The following is a 23,967-nucleotide window of genomic DNA, read 5'->3' as shown; positions in this document are numbered from 1 at the left end:
TAGTTGCATGGTTTTCTGCTCAAAAAATAACTTAGAAAATCATATAAACAAAACAAAATTAATTTCTCTATTTACCAATTAGAAAGAGCCTGCAAAGCTGCATTCATGTAACAAGTATTTCCAATATTTTTCAAACCTGTAAGACCTATTAAGAAAAAATATACATGAAGTCATCATTCAATAATGCAAAATGACTCAACTTTAGGGATCATTAATATGGTTCCCAAATTATATTAAGGACCATAGAAATACAATATAGCAACTTGAACAATTCAGAGAGGTCACATTCTGGGGAGCCTTACAATCACCAAAATTTTGAGTTTTACATAAATTCAAGGATTAAACAGTTCAACCTTTGAAATTTGCACAGGAAGAATAGTCTTTCCTATTAACATTTAAGACTATATGTTTTTAAAAAGCATTAATCGAGACTTTTACATTTCTTATTATAACTAAAGTTTAATTATTTCGAGAAAATAGTTTAATGACAATGCAAAAAAACTCACATCATGATAAATGATAAGTAAACATCCTTTTCCTTTCCATTTCAATGTATTGCATTGAAAGTAGTATTTATGCCAGGCGCAGTGGCTCACGCCTGTAATCCCAGCACTTTGGGAGGCCGAGGTGGGTGGATCACGAGGTCAAGAGATCGAGACCATCCTGGCTAACATGGTGAAACCCCGTCTCTACTAAAAATACAAAAAATTTGCCAGGCATGGTGGCGGGCGCCTGTAGTCCCAGCTACTCGGGAAGCTGAGGCAGGAGAATGGTGTGAACCCAGGAGGTGGAAGTTGCAGTGAGCCGAGACTGCGCCACTGCACTCCAGCCTGGGCAACAGAGCGAGACTCCATCTCAAAAAAAGAAAAAAGTAGTATTTATTAGGTTGAACCATAGGAAACTGCTGACAATCTACAAAAATGGCAATTTCATATGGTTCAAGCTAATACGAAAATGAGCCATTGAATGACTGTTATCTCTTCCATATATAGTCAAGTTCACTTTCATCAGTTTACTTTCATTATTAAAAGATGAAATAAATACTATAAAAAAATTACAAATGCCATTTGGATTTGGAGCAAAATGAAGAAAATTTAAAATTCTAAAAAATCTCTAAAACAAGACTGAATTACCACTTATTGATAAGTATCCAGTAAAATTAATAGTGTGAGCTAAATTAATGGGTTAAAACTGGGAAATGCATAAAATATTTATAAATTATCTCTAGTCATGTTAAGCTTAAACCAAAGTGTTAATTTCCAGATAATTATCTAACTATACATTCAATATACCACTAGTATCAATTATAAAACAGAAAATTTTAAGCTTATACTAAGAACAGTGGGCCTAAAAGAATATGGAAAATCCAAACAGACTGGTTCTCAATTTAGGGGAAAAAGGGAGAGATGTATCACCTGATTCTTTTTCCAAATGTTTTCCCTGGAACTTCTGCTAAGGGAACACCTTAATACCTAATACCTCCCCATCACTGACAACAGAAAAATGAGAAACACTGTTCAAACAGACCTCAAAAGGCAAGTTAAGCAAAAAGATCATAAGGCTCAACTGCAAACGAGTAAGTAGGATCCTACCTGTGGTAAACTGACACCAGAGAAATCAAAAGTTTGTTTTGCAAATAAAATTTTACTAGGCCAAATTTCAGAGTCCTTTTGTTTTAATTATCAAGCCTGTTTTACCTCCACATTTTGAAACTTTTACATTATACGGTTTTCTAAAGAAATGGGCAGTGCCATACAAAGAAGTATTACACAGGATTAATTTACCTCTTGCCCTAAGTTCATCTTCTTCATCCACTTCTATATCCAGATCATCAAATACGGCAACCAGAGGAGTTTTTAATGTTGTATTACTGGGTATTTTAAAATCCTTGATAATAAAAAAAGATAGCACACTTGAACAAATCCTTAAATTTAAAAAAAGTTTTAATTGTAACTTACATAACATCTATACCATAAAAATTATTGACATGTTATTTTAATAGTGGAACCATAAGAATTTGTGGTATTAGCAATGAAACTTACATTCATATTTTGAAGGAAATAAAACCCTAGGTAAAGCATGTCGGCCCTGCTTTATTAACATACATATTTGAGTTAAAAAGGCACTTTTTATAACTGAATTTTCTGAATTAAAACTCCACAATAACTGCAATTATGTGACAGTAAACCATAGCTAAAAAGATCTCTGAAGGATACTATCCTACACTGTCTTCTCAGATCTAATTTTCAATAGGGAAAAAGGCAAAAGTTTTTCATCATAACATATTATCTATAGACTCCTACAATCTCTCCTGATACTTATTACTGTATTTACTTTGCATGCTTTTTTTTTTCCGAAACAAGAGTCTCACTCTGTTGCCAGGCTGGACTGCAGTGGCACGATCTCAGCTCACTGCAACCTCCACCTCCTGGGTTCAAACGCTTCTCCTGCCTCAGCCTCCCGAGCAGCTGGGACTATAGGTGCACGCCACAACGCCCAGCTAATTTTTGTATTTTTAGTAGAGAGGGGGTTTCACCATGTTGGCCTGAATGGTCTTGATCTCTTGACCTCATGATCCGCCCACCTCGGCCTCCCAAAATGCTGGGATTACAGGCGTGAGACACCACTACCGGCCTGCACACTTTTATGTATATTAAATAGTTCAAGCACTTACTTGAAATAATATTCTAATATTAATTTCCAACAATTGGCTTGACTCAGAGGTTGCAACTGATAACCTGTTAGCCAAATGCTAGTAAACACTTTAAAAAAAAAAACAAAAAACTTTGAGCTAAAGTTTAAAAAATTCGGATACGACAAACAAAAATCAAAATTTGAAAGTTATCTTGTAATATCAGAAGATTGAACTACAATTAATCAACATTCAGCAACCCTCAAACAGAGAAGGAAACTGAATAGCAGCAAGAATTTGGCATGTACTCTGGTTCTCCAAGTTATTATAGCCTTACTTTACCTCTAAAATGCAGGCATATGCAGTAATTCCCAACCATTTTACTTTCCTGACATCTGTAGAGACTGGACATTTGAGTAGACTTCATACTCTCACTTTGCTTTTATAAAGTAACTGCTTTTAAAAAGATACATGCTCACTACAAAATATCTAAATACATAGAAGTACAGATGCTTAAAAGAAATCACCTGAAATTTTACTATCTAGAAAAAACGTCTATTTGAAAAATCTTATTAATATTTGTATGGCTTCCAATATTTTAGTATTTTGCAAATATTCTGTGGTAAACTGGATTCAAACAGCATATAAGTTTTGGACCACTAAAGAAATCTATCTGAACCACTTTTTTCTTCTGAATAATTTCTTCAACAATGGGATCATAAGGAAGTTGCATGAAATTAAGTTTATGCCTTTTATGTGTTAACATATTTAAAAGTCATCAGAAAATTATTAACAAGCCATCAGGAAAGTATCAGTATACTTATTCTATCAGATTCAACATTCATTAAAGTTTGTAATCTTGATCTTTTCTGGCAGAAATGGCAACAGATAGCTTATTTAACTTACTTCTCTAGTAAGTGATGCTGATAATTTTGCCTTTATAGATTATTAGTTCCTTGTGTGATTAAACTTAAGTCATAACATTACACTTTTTTCTTTTTTAAAACTTTTTCTACTTATTACCATTCAGCTATCTTCAGTGGGACAAATTTTTGTTAATAATGTAAGAGGATTCAACAAAACTGCCATTTTCATACTATCCGGACTTTTGAAAAAGACTAAACATGTTTGTGAATGATAAATAAGTGGGAGAAACAGTAATGGTTATAATTAACGAGCCATTCAACTGAGAAACTGAAAATGCAAGAAAGTATTCTTTGACTAAAATCTATCCACCTTTCACGTGTAAGGCAAGCAAATTTATTATCACAAATATCTACCATAAGAATGTGATACAAACATACAACAGAAAAACCTGAGAGTTGGTATCAGTGAACAAGTACAGAAATAATGTGATTTCTATAAGACACATGAGGAAAAAAACTTGCTGTTAATCAAATCTGATCAAATTCTGATCAATCGATGATCTGAATAAGAAGCCAACTATTCTAAGTTAATTTCCTTTTTCCTATTTTTCTATGACTTAAGAATTCTGAAAATTAAGTGATAAATTCTGCGAGCAAACCAATACGTTTTCTAAGTCTCTTGATCCAAAAGGAGAAAAATCTTTTTTTCTTTTTTTTTTTTAGATGGAGTCTCGCTCTGTCACCTAGGCTGGAGTGCAATGGCACGGTCTCAGCTCACTGCCAGCTCTGCCTCCCAGGTTCACGCCATTCTCCTGCCTCAGCCTCCAAAGTACCTGGCACTACAGGCGCCCGCCACCACATCCGGCTAATGTTTTGTATTTTTAGTAGAGACAGGGTTTCACTGTGTTAGCCAGGATGGTCTCGATCTCCTGACCTCGTGATCCAGCCACCTTGGCCTCCCAAAGCGCTGGGATTACAGGCGTGAGCCACCACACCCAGCCCAAAAGGAGAAAAATCTTTAACCAAAGACTGATGCTAAGCTTTATTATATTCTACTTTGTTTTCAATAATAAGTAAAATGTTCACAGTAATACAAAGGGGATGGAGGGGAGGAGAGAACGGGGAAGAGAGCTGAATTAGTAACTGCCCTATACTATCAAAGAAGGCCCACCACCTTTCTTGGAATCAAACTTACCAGAAAAAGATAAAGACTACTTGAGTCATTTTTTAAAAAAAAACTTTAAAAATTCATTAGAGGCTTTTCCATCTTCAGACAGGTGGGCTTCAATCTCACCCTAATCTATCACTCTAAGCAACACAAGAAAGGGGAGCATGAGTGCTTTATTTGAGAGAAAAAAGGCACATTACAGAAATTTTCAAAGTACAGGTTAGGCAGTATTCCTTTTTAAAATTTCAGCTACATGACACATTCTGAAATTATTACCTGAATGTTTTACAGCTTAACTAAGTGGATCTAGATTATTACCTGGACACTGTTTTCTTGTATTTGGTGAGGTTGTCTTACCTGAGGCAATGAAGGCTGAGTTCCTAATTTCCTATCCAAAAATACTTCTTTGCTGCAAGCATAACACCATACTCGAAGAGTGGTAAGGTTCACAGTCAGATAATGCTTTGTCTCCTATATAATTTCACAGTAGAGGGAAAAGAGGAACCAAAATTACATATACTTGAAAATACTTCTTCAAAAGATAACAGAAGATAAACTGCTGGCCTTTGATGAGTAACAATATACTCAAAAGCTAATTTAGAACACGAAAAAAATTTTTAGATAAACTTCTAAGGTCTAATAAACAGTAACAACATCTAAGCCTACTCTAGAAATTACTCTGCCATTCTCCCCTCACTATTCATTATACAAAAAGATAAACGCAAGAGTGTAAGACCTTGCTTTGCAGCCTGCAAATAAATATAACACAAGAAAATAATTAACAATATCAAGTAACTATTCTAATAAATCAGAATGGCAAAAGAACACAAATGACATGAGTCAAGGCATAAAACAGCTCTAGCAATACAGAATATATAATCTTGGGAAGATAAAAGTCTAGCCTTTCTCAACCAGAGTTCTGCTACAGAATTAAGCCCTACAAAAAATGATCTGAGTGACTAATTTATCAATTCTCCCAAGGGTGGTACACAGCAAGTACCATCTTAGATGCACAGAAAGAAGCAAATGATATACAATGATGACTTAGAGCTTGGGTATTCAGGCTTAATTAATTCTCTAGAGGAATCCTGGTTGAGAACAGTTGATGCTGTAGAGGTATCAATGTGCATCTTAAAAAAAGTCATTCGAGAAACTTACCATTTAGAATGGGAGCTCTACGTAACACTATAGAAGAGGCATGCCAGAGTTACATGGGAAGTACCAAACAACCGGAGCAAAGTAGAAAGGTGAGTCCAGTTAGGACTATGTGCAGGAAAAGGCAATATGACGTGAGCTGAGACTTAAAGAAGTTAGCCAGGCCATGTCATAAACCTAAGCACCCACTCTCTCTTGGGCTTCAACCTCCTAATATGCCAGCTATCACCTCCAAATATCTGGATATATACACTTTTTTTTTTTTTTGAGATGGAGTTTCGCTCTTGTTGCCCAGGCTGGAGTGCAATGGCACGATCTCGGCTCACTGCCACCTCCGCCTCCCAGGTTCAAATAATTCTCTTGCCTCAGCCTCCCAAGTAGCTGGGATTACAGGTGCCCACCACCACACCTAGCTAATTTTTGTGTACTTTATTAATAGAGACAGGGTTTTACCATGTTGGCCAGGATGGTCTCGAACTCCTGACCTCAGGTGATCCGCCTGCCTCGGCCTTCCAAAGTGCTGGGATTCAGGCGTGAGCCACTGTGCCCGGTCGGATGTATACTTTTGAAATCAGTGCTTTCTTAATCACAACCTCATTCTAATGTTCATCCTCCTAGCAATTCCCTTCCCCACTCTTCACAGAGAATGTAAGTGAAGTTTTAACTTAGAGTGCAAATTTGAATTACAACTTGAATTAATAATGTTATACTGGCTTTCCCTTTCCTTCAGGCACTTTTTTAACAAGTCTTCCATTAAATTTTTTATATACATACCTGAGAATGTATGGTGCTGTGATCTACTTGTGATTCACCACAGCCAACATATGAACATCTATTCTATAAATAATTATATAGGAAGAAAAATAAGGTACTTTATAATACACATGTAAATTTATAACAGCATTACAATTACATTTACAATTAAGTTTGGATTACCTGTTTTAAACTCAATGAGTAAATGACTTTCCAGTCATTAAATTTAACTAAATGTTTCCAGGTACAAAATAAAACCAGGATATACTTCTAAGCTAAAAGCTATGTCATTTCTAATAAAAGGCAAGCATAAAATATCTGAGTGATTTACTAAAAACTGCAAAAGCACTACAGATTAATATCTTTCCAATGTTTAATTTTTGTTATCAATAATGACCTTTTAAAAGCAAGTTTAATTTACAAAAATCACTTTAAGTATCAAAAATTTTCTGGTTATGATTATTCAGATCCAAATTTATTATTATTATAGCAATCTTTTCAGGAAAAAACATACACACACCTCCAGGCATGCCCAAAGATTTGGTCCTCGGACTTTACAATCCTGACAAGTACCCTATAAAAAGAAATTAAAAAGACAACATTGGTTATATTGACACAAACACATACAATTCACTAATGCACTAATGACAGCATACATATTTTTAAAATACTGCTCATAGAGTATTACAGTAATTTATGAAAATTACATATTCAAGAGAAAAGTGAATAGTTTTTCAAGGAAGAAAAAACCTGTTTCTTACATGAGATTTCTGCATCAAATCTTCTTTTGTTATTTCACCAACTGAATCCAAATGTGGACAATAATTTCGAAAAGCTGACATTTTGTTAGGAATTTTTTCCTGTTTCCCAAGACTTTCAAAATGAGGTAACACCTATAAGAAAAGTAACACACAAAAAAATAATAAATGCTTACAATGCCTGCAAAGATTCCAAAAAATAAAAAAATTAAAATGCTAACATATTAAAAATGATTAAAAGATAACATTAAGAATGATATGTTTATAAGTTCGCCCTGTAAAAAGAGTGTATTCTCAAACATAGATGAGTTTTCAGAACTGAAGTTAATTTGAACACCGGAAATTTCTCTACTACATAAACATTTTATTAAAATTGACATCTATAAACAAATGTAAGTTTCTCCATGACTTTTGCTGCTTTTCCCCTCTCTCTCATTTCACTTTTCATAGATAAATAAAAGGGGGGAATATTCAAGTTATTCAATTGTGAAGCATTTTTATCCTTTTTTAAAAAAACAAAATTAATCCTTAGGCTGGAATAGAAGTTGAAAAAAAAAAAAAAACTTCAAGTAGAAAGCTTCGTTTTTCTACTAATAGGACCCCCTACTGATGGCGTAAATTAAATCATCTGGTATCCTGGCCTTATACCAGGATAGGCACTTTATATCAGGGTTTCTTGATCCCCGCACTATTGACACTTAGGGCCAGATAATTCTTCGCTGTGAGGGATTGTCCTGTGCATTGCAGGTTATGTGGCAACATTCCCGCTTCTATCCACAAGAGACAGACCATCCCTGCCACCACTCTGAACTCTGATGACCAGTGTCTCTAGACCGTTTTAAATTATATCCTCCGGGGGACAAAATCTCTCCAGGTTTGAGAACCCCATTTTCATGATCTTTACAATCCCTGAAGTAGGTACCATTATTAGCTTCATTTGCATATAAGGCTAAGAGATGCAAACTTTACTGAATCCACAGTGTTTGGTTCCAGTAAAGCGAGTGATTTCCAAAGGTCTCAAGTCTAATTTGGTATTTCTAGATCTTTTGGTTGTACCTTTTTAATAACAGGGCTTTTCATGCTCTTAATTCAACTTCGGGGTTTGAGAACACTTTCCCAAAAAAAGTTAAAAACTTGCTAGGACAGAATGAAACAGTTTAAAAGTTTGAACTTCAGAAACACTGTAAATTTAATTTCTTTTGTGGTTTATAAGTTATTCAATAAACCATGCAGGTCTATGTAATAGTTTATAATGATATACAACCCCTTTGTTACCCTATAGCTTATATAAGAGTGTCTGTCTGCCTTTTATTATTTATTTATTTATTTATTTTTGAGACAGAGTTTCACTCTTGTTGCCCAGGCTGGAGTGCAATGGCACGATCTCAGCTCACCGCAAACTTCACCTCCCAGGTTCAAGTGATTCTCCTGCCTCAGCCTCCCAAGTAGCTGGGATTACAGGCATGTGCCACCATACCCGACCACTTTTTTTGTATTTTTAGTAGAGATGGGGTTTCTCCATGTTGGTCAGGCTGATCTGGAACTCCTGACCTCAGGTGATCCACCTGCCTCAGCCTCCCAAAGTCCTGGGATTACAGGTGTGAGCCACTGCGCCTGGCCTCTGTCTGCCTTTTAAACCCATTGCAATAAATTTGCTGAAATATTAACACATTAGTAAATACATTTTTTATTATACTTTAAGTTCTAGGGTACATGTGCACAACGTGCAGGTTTGTGTAAATACATTTTTTTAAGTTAAAAAAAGTTGAACAAAATCAAATCAAATAATTCACTATTACACTGCAACACACAAAATTCACCAGGAACCACTCTAGGGTTAATAGTGCAAACATTTCTTTTTTCTTTTGAGCAGAGCCTCATTCTGTCACTCACACTGGAGTACAACAGGGCGAACACAACTCACTGCAGCCTCAACCTCCTGATCTCAAACCATCCTCCTGTCTCAGCCTCCGTGTAGCTACAACTACAGGTGCATGCCATGTGATTACACTACCCCAAGCCAGAGAAGAAAACCACGGGAAAAGATTAGGTAAAACAATTCTCAAAGACTTTAAGGGTTGTTTGTATTCTCATCAGCCACAGTTGAAAGACACCATAATAGAGGAAATAAAGTACTCAGAATGGCATTGCCTCAATAATCGGATGAAATTATCCTTAATCTAAAGGCTACTTTGGTTCTGTCTTTAAAAAGTTCAAAAAGGGCCAGGTGCAGTGGCTCACCCTTGTAATCCCAACACTTTGGGAGGCCAAGGTGGGTGGATCACGAGGTCAGGAGATCGAGAACATCCTGGCCAAGGAAACCCCATCTCTACTAAGAATACAAACATTAGCTGGGCGTGGTGGTGTGCGCCTGTAGTCCCAGCTACTCAGGAGGCTGAGACAGGATTGCCTGAACCCAGGAGGCAGAGGTTGCAGTGAGCTGAGATCGCGCCTCTGCAACAATCCAACCTGAGGGCAGAGCAAGACTCTGTCTCAAAAAAAAAAAAAAAAGTTCAAAAAGAAGTCTTAGAAGGATCAAACTGTTCCAAAGGAATTGTGTTCAGAACAAAGCTTAAGGACATTTAAAGGAATGAAAAAATTCAGTACCCATCAAGGTAAAAATCACAATAACTGGCATCCAATAAAAAATGACAGGCATTCTAAGAAGGAAAATCTGACCCACGGTGAAGAGAAAAAGAAGAAACCAAGAAATAACACAGATGACAGAACAAAGATAGACTAAACCTTAATCTTAAAAATTAAATCAGAACATCAGTAATACAGGGGAAAATGTTCAAATTTGATGAAAACTAGAGCCCTATAGATCCACAAGCAATTTAAACTCAGCACAAAACACACAAAACTATGCCATGTACATCAAAAACACATTGCTTAAAACTAGTAATAAAATCTTAAAAAATAGCCAACAGGCTGGGTATAGCAGCTAATGCCTATAATCCCAGCACTTCAGGAGGCCAAGGCAGGAGGATTCCTCGAGCTCAGGAGTTAGAGACCAGCCTGAGCAACATAGCGAGACCTCGTCTCTACTAAAAATTTAAAACATCATCCAGGCATGGTGGCATGTGCCTATAGTCCCACCTGCTCACGAGGCTGAGGTGAGAGGATCACCTGAGCCCCGGAGATGGTGGCTACAGTGAGCTGTGATCACACCACTGCATTCCAGTCTGAATGACACAGCAAGACCCTGTGTCAAAAACAAAAACAAATTTGGAGTAAGTGCGACATGGTGCTAAGAATGTATATTCTGTTGATACGGTGTGGAAAGTTCTGTAGATGTCTATTCGGTCCGCTTGGTGCAGAGCTGAGTTCAATTCCTGGATATCCTTGTTAACTTTCTGTCTCGTTGATCTGTCTAATGTTGACAGTGGGTGTTAAAGTCTCCCATTATTATTGTGTGGGAGTCTAAGTCTCTTTGTAGGTCTCTAAGGACTTGCTTTATGAATGTGAGTGCTCCTGTATTGGGTGCATATATATTTAGGATAGTTAGCACTTCTTGTTGAATTGATCCCTTTACCATTATGTAATGGCCTTCTTCGTCTCTTTTGATCTTTGATGGTTTAAAGCCTGTTTTATCAGAGACTAGGATTGCAACCCCTGCCTTTTTTGTTTTCCATTCGCTTGGTAGATCTTCCTCCATCCCTTTATTTTGAGCCTATGTGTGTGTCTGCACATGAGATGGGACTCCTGAATACAGCATACTGATGGATCTTGACTTTTTATCCAATTTGCCAGTCTGGGTCTTTTAATTGGGGCATTTAGCCCACTTACCTTTAAGGTTAATATTGTTATGTGTGAATTTGATCCTGTCATTACGATGTTAGCTGGTTATTATGCTCATTAGTTGAGGCAGTTTCTTCCTAACATCGATGGTCTTTACAATTTGGCATGTTTTTGCAGTGGCTGCTACCGGTTGTTCCTTTCCATGTTTAGTGCTTCCTTCAGGAGCTCTTGTAAGCAAAATTGACCACATAGTTGGAAGTAAAGCTCTCCTCAGCAAATGTAAAAGAACAAATTACAACAAACTGTCTCTCAGACCACAGTGCAATCAAATTAGATCTCAGGATTAAGAAACTCACTCAAAACCACACAACTACATGGAAACTGAACAACTTGCTCCTGAATGACTACTGGGTAAATAATGAAATGAAGGTACAAATAAAGATCTTCTTTGAAACCAATGAGAACAAAGACACAACATACCAGAATCTCTGGGACACATTTAAAGCAGTATGTAGAGGGAAATTTATAGCACTAAATGCCCACAGGAGAAAGCAGGAAAGATCTAAAATCGACACCCTAACATCACAATTAAAAGAACTAGAGAAGAAAGAGCAAACACATTCAAAAGCTAGCAGAAGGCAAGAAATAACTAAGATCAGAGCAGAACTGAAGGAGATAGAGACACAAAAAACCCTTCAAAAAATCAATGAATCCAGGAGCTGGCTTTTTGAAAAGATCAACAAAATTGATAGACTGCTAGCAAGACTAATAAAGAAGAAAAGAGAGAAGAATCAAACAGACGCAATAAAAAATGATAAAGGGGATATCACCACCGATCCCACAGAAATACAAACTACCATCAGAGAATACTATAAACACCTCTATGCAAATAAACTAGAAAATCTAGAAGAAATGGATAAATTCCTGGACACATACACCCTCCCAAGACTAAACCAGGAAGAAGCTGAATCCCTGAATAGACCAATAACAGGCTCTGAAATTGAAGCAATAATAGCTTACCAACCAAAAAAAGTCCAGGACCAGACGGATTCACAGCCAAATTCTACCAGAGGTACAAAGAGGAGCTGGTACCATTCCTTCTGAAACTATTCCAATCAACAGAAAAAGAGGGAATCCTCCCTAACTCATTTTATGAAGCCAGCATCATCCTGATACCAAAGGCTGGTAGAGACACAACAAAAAAAGAGAATTTTAGACCAATATCCCTGATGAACATCGATGCAAAAATCCTCAATAAAATACTGGCAAACCGAATCCAGCAATACATCAAAAAGCTTATCCACCACGATCAAGTTGGCTTCATCCCTGGGATGCAAGGCTGGTTCAACATACGCAAATCAATAAACATAATCTCTCATATAAACAGAACCAAAGACAAAAACCACATGATTATCTCAATAGATGCAGAAAAGGCCTGCAACAAAATTCAACAGCCCTTCATGCTAAAAACTCTCAATAAACTAGGTATTGATGGGACACATCTCAAAATAATAAGAGCTATGTTATAATATTTCACTAGTACTTTAATTTACGTTATCCTGACAACCAGTAAGTTTGAACGGCTTTTCATAAATGTTACAGCCTTCTGGATTTGTTCTTTTATTAACTGCGTCTTTAAATCTTTTGCCCTTTTTACTATTGGGTCCATAACCTCTTCTTTTAAAATTAATCCTCTATCCTCTATATTGCAAAATATTTTTTCAAACTTACCTACCTACCTTTTTAATTGTGGTAAACACCATGCTGAAAAGATTGCCCTCTCCACACTGAATGGTCTTGGCATCACTGTCAAAAATCATTTGATCATATACAGTACATAAGGATTTATTTCTGGGTTTCTGGGCCTTTTTTTTTTTTTTTTTTTTTTTTAAGAGATGGTGTCTTGTTCTGCTACTCAGGCTGGAGTGCAGTGGCATGATCATAGCTCACTGCAACCTCCAACTCCCAGACCCAAACAATTCCACTGCCGCAGCCTTCCAAGCAGCTAGGACTACAGGTGTGAGCCACCCCACCTGGCTAATTTTTTACTTTATTTGTGGAGACAAAGTCTTGCTATGTTGACCAGGCTGGTCTCAAACTCCTAGCCTCAAGCAATCCTCCTAACCTTGGACTCCCAAAGCGCTGGGATTACAAGCATGAGCCACTGCACCAAGCCTATTTCTAATCTATTCCATTGGTCAATATGTCTGTCTTAATGCCAATACTGTTATTAACTTTCTTATGGTATCCTTTACCATTAAAAGGTTTTACTTTTTATAAAATTAAATATGCCTCTTGTAATAGCTTCTGAGTTTTTTATCTTCACATTTCCTTTACCCTAGCTTGTATAACTAAACCTGGAGAATATCCTTAAGTATTTCTATAAGGCTTTGATCCATCTGGAATTTATCTTAAGACAGGAACTCAATTTTATTTTCTTCCAGATGGGCAGACAGTTGTACCAGCACCACTTATTAAATAATCTCCCCATTTCCCATTGAACTGTAATACTACCTTCATCTTTTATTAAATCTGCACATATACTGGATTTCTGGATTCTCTATTTTATTCCACTAATCTATGACAATATCATGTTAATCTGATTACAGAGGCTAGATACAATATTATGATAATTAAAAGACATACCTCCGTCCGGGCGCGGTGTCTCACGCCTGTAATCCCAGCACTTTGGGAGGCCGAGGCGGGTGGATCACGAGGTCAGGAGATCGAGACCACGGTGAAACCCCGTCTCTACTAAAAATACAAAAAATTAGCTGGGCGCGGTGGTGGGCGCCTGTAGTCCCAGCTACTCGGAGAGGCTGAGGCAGGAGAATGGCGTGAACCCGGGAGGTGGAGCTTGCAGTGAGCCGAGATCGCGCCACTGCACTCCAGCCTGGGCGACAGCGAGACTCTGTCTCAAAAAAAAAAAAAAAATGACACACCTCCTCACTAATCCTTTTCACAGTTTCCTTGGCTACACTGTGGCTGTAGTGGAAAATATAAGTTTTACTCTTTTTTTTTTGGTCTTTTAAAAAAACTTTTTTATTTTGTTTCAACCTTTGAAAAAGTTTTACTTCTTTTTAGGAGGAGGAGTTTTAGTTCTTATTTTCTGATATTAACACCATTATTCACTTTTACTGTTTTAATGCATTTACCAGTATCGTCTCTTAAGACGATACTGAATACAAATGTGATCATGGGCATCCCCATGTCCCCAACAAATTTCTAATTTTAATGCTCTTGACATTTAGGATATTTGCTGTAACTTCCCTCTATTCTTACTTATTAGAAACGGTCTTGATGGGCTGGGCGTGGTAGCTCACATCTGTAATCCCAGCAATTTGGGAGGCTAAGGCAGGTGGATCACAAAATCAGGAGTTCGAGACTAGCCTGGCCAATATGGTGAAACCCCATCTCCACTAAAAATACAAAAATTAGCCAGGCATTGTGGCAGGTGCCTGTAGTCCCAGCTACTCAGGAGGCTGAGGCAGGAGAATCACTTGAACCTGGGAGGCAGAGGCTGCAGTGAGCCAAGACTGTGTCACTGCACTCCAGCCTGGGCTACAGAGGGAGATTCCGTCTCAAAAAAAAAAAAAAAAAAAAAAAATGGTCTTGATGAACTCTGGCTAATACTGTATTTAGAAATTTTGCATTTCTAGACATAAGTGAGACTGTTCTTTTTTGGCAGCATTCCTTTTTTCTTCTCTCTGGTGCTTGAATCAGGATTGGCAGCATTTTTATCAGAGATAAAATATGTGTGCTTCACAGAATGCATTGACTAGCTTTGCATTCTTCATCGTGGAAAAGAGAGTTCCTTTTATTATGATGTGTTGTTCTTCATAATGAAACTCAGCTGTGAAATTATATGCTATGCTGCCTATCATTTTTCCAAACCTTTCATGGGGATTAGGCAATTAACATTTTTACTTCTTGGGTCAATTTTACTCATTGACATTTTGCTATAACAACATCCATTTTCTCTTGAAATAACTTTGACATTATAGCATTACATGTATATTCTCAAGAAAATTTGCAGAAGATTCCATTAATGTCTCCTGTACTTGGGGTCTATGGTGTTTACTCATTTCTAATCTTGTACATTTTTATTCCATATTTTTTTCTTCTACAAGATGTTTATCTAGATCATTGGTATTTGCAAAGAACCAGATTTGAGATTTATTTATCTTCTCCACTATTTTTGTTCTGATCTGTTTTCAATTCCATTAATATCCATATCCTACTTGTCTTTGGTTGTATTTTTTTATTTATTTTTTTTTGGGAGACAGAGTCTCGCTCTGCTGCCCAGGCTGGAGTGCAGTGGTGCAATCTTGGCTCACTGCAACCTCCACCTCCCAGGTTCATACGATTCTCTTGTCTCAGCCTCCCAAATAGCTGGGACTACGGGCGTGTGCCACCACGACTGGCTAATTTTTGTATTATTAGTAGAGACAGGATTTCACCATGTTGGCCAGGCTGGTCTCAAACTCCTGACCTCAGGTGATCCACTCTCCTCAGCCTCCCAAAGTGCTGGAATTACAGGCATGAACCACTGCACCCGGCCTGGTTTTATTTTCTCAATCCCTAAAGATGAGTACTGAGCGCTTTGTTTACTGAAAGTATTTAAGCTATGTATTTTCCTCTAAAGTAAAAATTCTGCATTTGCCAATGAAATGTAGATGTTCTTCTCACTGCTTTTTAGGCAATACTATGTTGCCTCAGAGGAAAGAAATGGGATCAGAGGATTGAAAAAGAAACTTCAAAGATAAATATTTTTTCTAAAATCTCAAGCAAAAAATAAGATTAAAATAAATTCTCTCTGCTGATAGCTGAGATGAAAAAAAGAATAAAACATAAATACATTCTCTCTGTTCTGCTATTAATTTTGCAGTATCTAAACAATTTAATAAGAATTGGCTGGGCAGGGCCGGATGCGATGGCTGTAATTCCAGAATTTTGGAAGGCCGAAGTAGGTGGATCATCTGAGTTCAGGAGTCTGAGACCAGCCTGGCCAACATGGCGAAACCCCTTCTTTACTAAAAATACAAAAATTAGCTATGCATAGTGGTGGGCGCCTGTAATCCCAGCTACTCTGGAGGCTGAAGCAGGAGAATCGCTTGAACCCAGGAGGCAGAGGTTGCAGTGAGCCATGATCACGCCACTGCACACCAGCCTGGGCAACGGAGCAAGGCTCCATCTCCAAAAAAAAAACAAAGAAAGAAAGAATTGGCTGGGCAGCCAGGCATGATGGCTGAGGTCTATAATCCCAGCACTTTGGGAGGCCAAGGCGGGAAGATCATTTGAGCTGACGAGTTCAAGACCAGCCTGGGCAGCATGGTGAAACCCCAACTCTCTACAGAAAATAGAAAAATTAGCCCAGCATGGTGGTGCACACCTATAGCTCCGCTGAGGCAGGAGAATCCCTTGAGCCCAGGAGGCAAAGGCTGCAGTGAGCCAAGATTGCGCCACTGCACTCCAGCCTGTGCAAGACAGCAAGACACTGACTTAAAAGAAAGAAAGAAAGAAAAAGGAAAAGAATTAGTGCATGTAAACAAAGGCTAACAATTTGTCCCAAGGATATTTAGTATGCCGTATAATACAATGTTATCAAAATAGAAAACCCTTAGTATTCTCGTTGCCTAGTTTTACTCAGTTTATTTACTAAGGTAACAAAATCATTCTTTTATTCCTTTATTTGACAAAGATTTATTGAGGGTAGGGTATTCAGATACAGTAGGGTAAGACAATGGGAGTTCTTAGCTACTTCAATTTCTTCTCAAATTGTACACCAAAAGAAAGAAGGCATGTATGCTTCCATTCTTGTCTGATAATTTAATCACAGATGAGTATTAGACATTAGAAAAAAACAGAAAATGGTTGTATATGGAAATGCTATTGTCCAATCCACAGAAGTAGATTTTGCAAAACTAAGACTCCTGTAGAAGCTTGTGACTTACAAGTTGGAAATCACAAAGAGTGCACAAGATTTTATCTCAGTTTGTCCTTATCTTTGTAATCTTGTATCTGGCAGCTTTTTCCTCTATCTGCCACACTAACTGGACTACTGGAAGTTTTCTCACCAACTAATGATGGCAGTAACACCAACTGAAAATTTTTCCAGATGAAAACGACTGCACTCACGCTCTATGATGTATATATAGCTCCGGTGGCTAAATTGCTCATCTGCATTAAAGTAAATGCAAAACTGCTTCTGGGCTGGGCATGGTGGCTCTCACCTGTAATCCCAGCACTTTAGGAGACTGAGGCGGGAGGACTGCTTGAGCCCAGGAGTTCAAGACCAGCCTGGGCAACATGGCAATACCCTGTCTCTACCCCCCAAAAAATACAAAAATTAGCCAGGCCTGCTGGCATGCACCTGTAGTCCCAGCTATTCAGGAGGCTAAGGTGGGAGGATCACCTGAGCCCAGGAGGCAGAAGTTGCATGCAGTGAGCTGTGATTGCACCACTGCACTCCCGCCTGAGTGACAGAGCTAGGCCTTGTCTCAAAAACAAAACAAAACTGCTTCTGAAGATATTACCTTTTTTTTTTTTTTTTTTTGAGACGGAGTCTTGCTCTGTCGCCCAGGCTGGAGTGCAGTGGTGTGATCTCAGCTCACTGCAAGCTCTGCCTCCCGGGTTCACGCCATTCTCCTGCCTCAGCCTCCTGAGTAGCTGGGACTACAAGCGCCCGCCATCACACCCAGCTAATTTTTTGTATTTTTGGTAGAGACGGGGTTTCACCGTATCAGCCAGGATGGTCTCGATCTCTCCTGACTTTGTGATCCGCCCGCCTTGGCCTCCCAAAGTGCTGGGATTACAGGCTTGAGCCACCGTGCCCGACCCAAAGATATTACTTTTAAGGGGAGAATATTTTAGTAGTACAATCTCCAAATTTCAGGTTGAAATTCTGACCCCTTATCCTAATAGAAGATAATCAGCTATTCAAATTTTAATATTAGGAAAAGCATAGGGAACCATGTTATTAATACAATTTTTTTTTGAGACATAATTTCACTCTGTCGCCCAGGCTAGAGTGCAGTGGCACAATCTCGGCTCCCTTGCAACTTCTCCCTCCCAGGTTCAAGCAATTTTCATGCCTCAGCCACCCGAGTAGCTGGGATTACAAGCATGTGTCACCACATCCAGCTGAATTTTTGTATTTTTAGTAGATACGGAGTTTCACCATGCTACCCAGACTGGTCTCAAACTTCTGGCCTCAAGTGATCCACCCACCTCGGCCTCCCAAAGTGCTGGGATTACAGGAGTGAGCCACTGCGCCTGGCCTTAATATAATAATTACACATCAGGACACAGTTGGTAACCTAAGGAGGTTTTAATATTGAGAAACTGCCAGAATTCCATTGCCTAGTCTATTCCAAAAAGTAAAGCTCTTCATAAAAAATCAGATTCACATTACACAGAAAAAAAATTATGTCAGAAGGATTGGTAGCTATTTAATAGTTACATATAAGATTAATATGAATGCAGGAGGTCTTCACTAGCAGGTGTCAGAACTGCTCAATATTTAAACAATAACCTGGATAAAGCTACAGAAGGCAGGCTAGTAAAATATAAACTTAAAATTATAAAAATAAGTTTTTAAGAAAAATTGAACGATTTTTAAAAACAAGCTAAAATTGGCTGGGCATGGTGGCTCACACCTGTAATCCCAGCACTTTGCGAGGCCGAGGCCAGTGGATCACCTGAGGTTAGGAGATCAAGACCAGCCTAGCCAACATAGTGAAACCCCGTCTCTATTAAAAACACAAAAAATTAGCAGGGCGTGGTGGTGTGCGTCTGTAGTCCTAGCTAGCTGGGAGGCTGAGGCACGGGAATTGCTTGAACGCGTGAGGAGGAGGTCGCAGTGAGCCAAGATCATGCCACTGCACTCCAGTCTGGGTGACAAGAGCAAAACTCCATCTCAAAAAATAAAAAATAAAAAAATTAGCTAAAATTAACAGGACGAAATTAATAATGATGGATGTGATATTCGACATTGGGGTTCAAAGAATCAACCATATAAACTGAGACCAAAAAAGGGGGTCAGGTATTTGGATTCCAGACCCTTGAAGAAGTAGCAATTCCTACTCAATTAATCAACAGAACACTAGGTTTCAAGGTTTCAGAATAAAAAGAGTAACCAGTCTTGCTGGGTACGGTGGCTCACACCTGTAATCCCAGCACTTTGGGAGGCAGGGGCATGAGGATCGCTTGAGGCCAAGAGTTCAAGACCAGCCTAGGCAACAGAGTGATACCCACCCCCCATCTTTATAAAAAAAAATAATAGTTTTTTAATTGAATAGAGTGGTGAAAAGGGGAAAAGAAAAATAATTTTTTAAAAAAGAAGAGTAGCCAGTCTTAATGTACTCATAAACTAAGTAGATTATATCTGGAATACAGTATTTTATTTAAGAAGAATACTAACGGCCGGGCGCGGTGGCTCACGCTTGTAATCCCAGCACTTTGGGAGGCCGAGGCGGGCGGATCACGAGGTCAGGAGATCGAGACCACGGTGAAACCCCGTCTCTACTAAAAATACAAAAAAATTAGCCGGGCGTGGTGGCGGGCGCCTGTAGTCCCAGCTACTCAGAGAGGCTGAGGTAGGAGAATGGCATGAACCCGCGAGGCGGAGCTTGCAGTGAGCTGAGATTGAGCCACTCCAGCCTGGGCGACAGAGTGAGACTTCGTCTCAAAAAAAAAAAATAAAAAAAAAAAAATAAGAAGAATACTAAAAGCTACAGAATAAGAGTGCCTCTCATAGAAAACCTTAAAAGAAATAATTTGAAAACTATCTTATAAGATAGCATTGTGCTAAGAGTAAAGTTTCTGGAGCAAGGCTCCACTATCTCCTAGATTTGGGAACAGTGGTAAGTTTCTTCTCTTTGCCTTAGTTCCCTCATCTAAAACACTGATCTAATTACAAATATCTACTTCATAGAGTTTTGGAGAAGATTAATATATAACATTTTAAACTAATTATATAATTACACATAATATGTTAATATATAATTACATATTATGTATTAGTATACATAAAATACTTAGAAGAGGGTGATATAGTAAGTACTCAGTAAATGTCAACAATTACGAACTGAAAGCATGGATGTTCAAACAGCAGAAGGCAAAAGATGCCAGGACTTGATACACATGTTCCAATTGAACATGATGACCAAAGGGATCCTTTCTTTCCTATGCAACTTGAGAAAGTCAGAACAGCATATCCAATCGACGGTGAAGGCTTCGGTTCAAATACAGATGAAATTTCATGGAAGGAGCATGTTCCCCATAATTGTTACACAGAGGTTGGGTAACTTTCAGAGGTGCTTCAAAGGACAGCAAGCACTTTGCACTAAAAACTCAGAATTGAATGAAGATTCTATGATTATAAAAAAATTGATTTGTCTTTCAACAGTTTCAATCTAGACTATGGTTCCACGAGTACTAGTCCAGCAGTACCATATTAAATATTCACTTTAGCAAAAATACAATGAAGTAATAAGCTTATGGCTTATCTTTCCATATTTATCATGGAAGAAAATTGCTACCCAATAAAAGCAAGCCAAAAAAACTGATGAATGCAAGGAAGTTAACAGTGAAGAGTGCAACAACAAGCAGAAAAGTTTATTTTATTCTCAATCCATAGTAAGTGTTCAGGGAGACTTTTCATGAAAGAAATCAGCTGACAAGCATTTTAAATAACTGTTTCTTGCCTTTTAAACAAATATTCTGAGAACAAAATCATTCAAACCTCTGTGAGGATTTGAAGATCTCACAAAGTCCTATAATACTTACCTAATCATTCTTAATTTTCATTCAAAATCACAACACAGAAAAAGTGCTAATCTTTTTATTTCTCTTTTACTAGAAAATCTGTCTCACTGATCCTTAAGAGTCTAATTAATGAGAGCCTTAAGTCTATTAAAAGAAATACACAGTCTCCTAACTGATTTCTCTAGCTACAACCTATGTGTTCTAGAATCTATTCTTAACATTACCACTATTAATGATACTAAAGTATAGCTCCAATCTGGCAATCTTCATTCCAAATAACATCCTCTAAATGAGATTTGTAAATATTAATTAGCATTTCCTGTAAAGATTTTTAAAAATCTGTCCAACAATGAATGGCAAAATATGGTCAATTCTAGCCTTATCTCGTTGAAATAATTTTGAGAAATATTGGGAGAGGAAATAGAAATGAATTAATGAATATGACAGAGTTCTAACAGCCTCAAATAAGCTGATGATAATTTTCACTCTAAGTCTCACTTTTGAGCAAGATGAAGAGTTAATATACTGGCATTACGGAACAGTCATTAAAAATATTCATGTAAACCACATAGAAACATGGAAAAACCTAAATCTTCAGTTCAGCCTGTTAGCAAAAAGAAAAGAGAAAAGAAAGAATATGAGAAAACAAATGCCATATTCAAATGAGAACCACCGTAAGAAAAATTATCAATTTTTTTATTGTTTACCAGACTATAATATTGATTTTAAAACTAATCAAAACTGATTCATCTAAACACAGTAATGCTTCCATAAAAAATGTAAGAAATTCTGGCCAGACATGGTAGCTCACGCCTGTAATCCCAGCACTTTGGGAATCCAAGGTGGGAGGGTCACTTGAGGTCAGGAGTTTGAGACCAGCCTGGCCAACATGGTGAAACCCCCATCTCTACCAAAAAATACAAAAATTAGCTGGGCATGGTGGCGTGCGCCTGTAATCTCAGCTACTCCGGAGGCTGAGTGGCGAGAACTGCTTGAACGCAGGAGGTGGAGGTTGCAGTGAGCCAAGATCGCACCACTGCAAGCTAGCCTGGGCAAAAGAGTGAGACCCTTTCTCAAAAAAATAAAATATATAAGAAATTCCTCTTCTAGGATTTTATAAAAGTTAAAACCTGTGGGAAATGGTCTTATTTTAGGTCACAATCGGCCCAATAGTTTCACCACATTACTGTATTTCAGGACTGTGCTAAGCCCTGGGGAATAGAAATAAATTTAACAAATGCTTATAATCAAGCATGGGCCAGACATTATAAGTTTGTGGGGATGGCAGCATTGTTCAAGTTTCCACCCTGCTTTCCTTTTGAATGACTGGTCATCAACACTCTTATCATCACTCTCCTGAATACTGTGCAATTCTTTTAATTTCCTTAAAAAACTAATTTGAAAGTCAGTGTCCTTCTGTCAACCCTTCTTTTTCACAAGTTAACTAACTTTTAAACCTCAGTACCATCTTAGATCCCTCCTTACTTTCTTCATTTACTTTTTTTGAAATGGGAGGCTCTCTATGTTGCCCAGGTTGGACTTGAACTTCCCGGCTCAAGCAAATCTCCTGTTTCAGCCTCCCAAGTGACTGAGACGACAGGCTCAAGCCACAGCACCTGGCTCCCCTCCTTACTTTCTATCAGCTTCTAAATTCTGCATTTTTTTTTTTTTTTAACCACATTGCAACTCACATTTCTTCTAGGTCTCTATCTAAATTGAGGCTTTTATTTCACATCTGGATTATTCAATGAGAATGCCTGTTAAGACACAGAGTTGATACCTGGACCATCTCCTTTCAGCTCACTTCAATGTTTACTTGTAGCTGGTATGGACAGTTAACACACTGACAACCTCCCATCTCAACTACTCTCCTCAGCTCTCCAGCACCTCAGGAGCTTGCCAAGCCCCACCTAACCAGTGTACCTGGGAAGTTCTGGGAGCCTTTTAGATAAAGGCAATCTTAATCAGTGAGGATTGACTGTAGGTGGAAAACCACCCAGCTCCCCTTCATTTGGGGCAGTTATACAAAACTCTGAGGCAGTTATACAAAAATCTCCAAAGGCTTAAGCAGCCTCCAGTTGGCCTTCCACTATTAACCCTTCTTCCTCCTTCTCTGATTCTACCTGCTTCCTCACTTGTGCTTTATATTTATAGCATCTCACCTGCACCCATGTCATCTCAGGTCCGAGTTCAAGATGCACTTCAGAGAAACCATAAGGGCCACAAAAATAATGGTCACAATCTAGCTTAACACAAAGCCACCCCAGTAGTCTTCCAGTCTCAATCTTCTAACAATTACAGTTCATTCTCCTTTCATGTGGATCACATACCTCTTCTGATCAAACATCTGCAGTGAAGTCTTTCATAATTTGTCTTCTTTATCTCTTATTATTAACTTACATAAACTGTATCAGCCAAATTGTTCTACCGATGTTTATTCAAATGTAAGCTGTACCCTTCAAGGAGCTCATTAATCTGTCCACATTACAAATATCCTCCAATATTTACCTTTCAAAGCTCACTTATCTCAAATACTACCTTCACCAACCCCCGATCATAAGTAATGTCTACCTCACCTAAACTCCTAAAGAACTTTTATAAAAACTCATAAGGCATTTACTGTTGTGTAAAAAATTGCCTCACTTGACTACAAGTTCTTTGAAGGCAGAAACCACGTTCATTCTTTTTGTTTTCCAAAGAGCCTTGTCTTGGTAGACTCAAAATATTGACCTAACTTAACCTTCTGAACATTTGAGAGCATCACTTATTTTGATATACCTATTGTTTCTTAAAGACTAGTTCTCAGTATACAATATAGCACATAATTCATGTGCCTTTTTATAGATAGTTAAAAGCAACTGTACTCATCTCACACTCTTTGGAGTTGTCCCACTTATCAAAATGTTCCTGCAGACACATGTACACTTTTAAAGTTTAAAAACTACACTAAATAGAGCTGTTACTTATTCCCTTCCTTTTTAGAAATGGTTACATTTCACATTTCTCACCAAAAATCTTTCAGCATTTTATGTACTTCATTTTCTTGTGAAGAGTCCACAGTCTGTCATATGTTATAGTTCACAGTGCTCCAATCTTAATCTATCTGAATTCCCAATCTGTATCAAA

At 37.9% G+C, this 23,967-nt stretch overlaps 1 protein-coding gene across 6 annotated transcripts in view; it reads right to left on the bottom strand.

Moving 5' to 3' along the window:
• Positions 1-23,967, bottom strand: part of USP33 (ubiquitin specific peptidase 33) — an 86,017-nt gene that overhangs the window by 38,853 nt on the left and 23,197 nt on the right. For 3 of the 6 annotated variants that reach the window (XM_058439647.1, XM_032155527.2, XM_032155529.2), the window contains 6 exons: positions 7,336-7,467; positions 7,095-7,148; positions 6,596-6,658; positions 5,024-5,137; positions 1,785-1,887; positions 76-145 (listed from right to left, as the gene is read on the bottom strand). In XM_058439647.1, coding sequence (XP_058295630.1) covers positions 76-145; positions 1,785-1,887; positions 5,024-5,137; positions 6,596-6,658; positions 7,095-7,148; positions 7,336-7,416 — 485 coding nt within the window. In that variant the 5' untranslated portion in view covers positions 7,417-7,467. Of the gene's footprint in view, positions 1-75; positions 146-1,784; positions 1,888-5,023; positions 5,138-6,595; positions 6,659-7,094; positions 7,149-7,335; positions 7,468-16,465; positions 16,541-23,967 lie in introns of those variants that run through there. The other 3 variants (XM_032155528.2, XM_058439648.1, XM_032155531.2) reach the window with 3 other exon arrangements.

This window comes from Hylobates moloch, unplaced genomic scaffold (genome assembly GCF_009828535.3).
Source record: "Hylobates moloch isolate HMO894 unplaced genomic scaffold, HMol_V3 SCAFFOLD_5, whole genome shotgun sequence".
Lineage (NCBI taxonomy): Eukaryota > Metazoa > Chordata > Mammalia > Primates > Hylobatidae > Hylobates > Hylobates moloch.
This window is presented reverse-complemented; position numbering and strand designations above follow the sequence as displayed.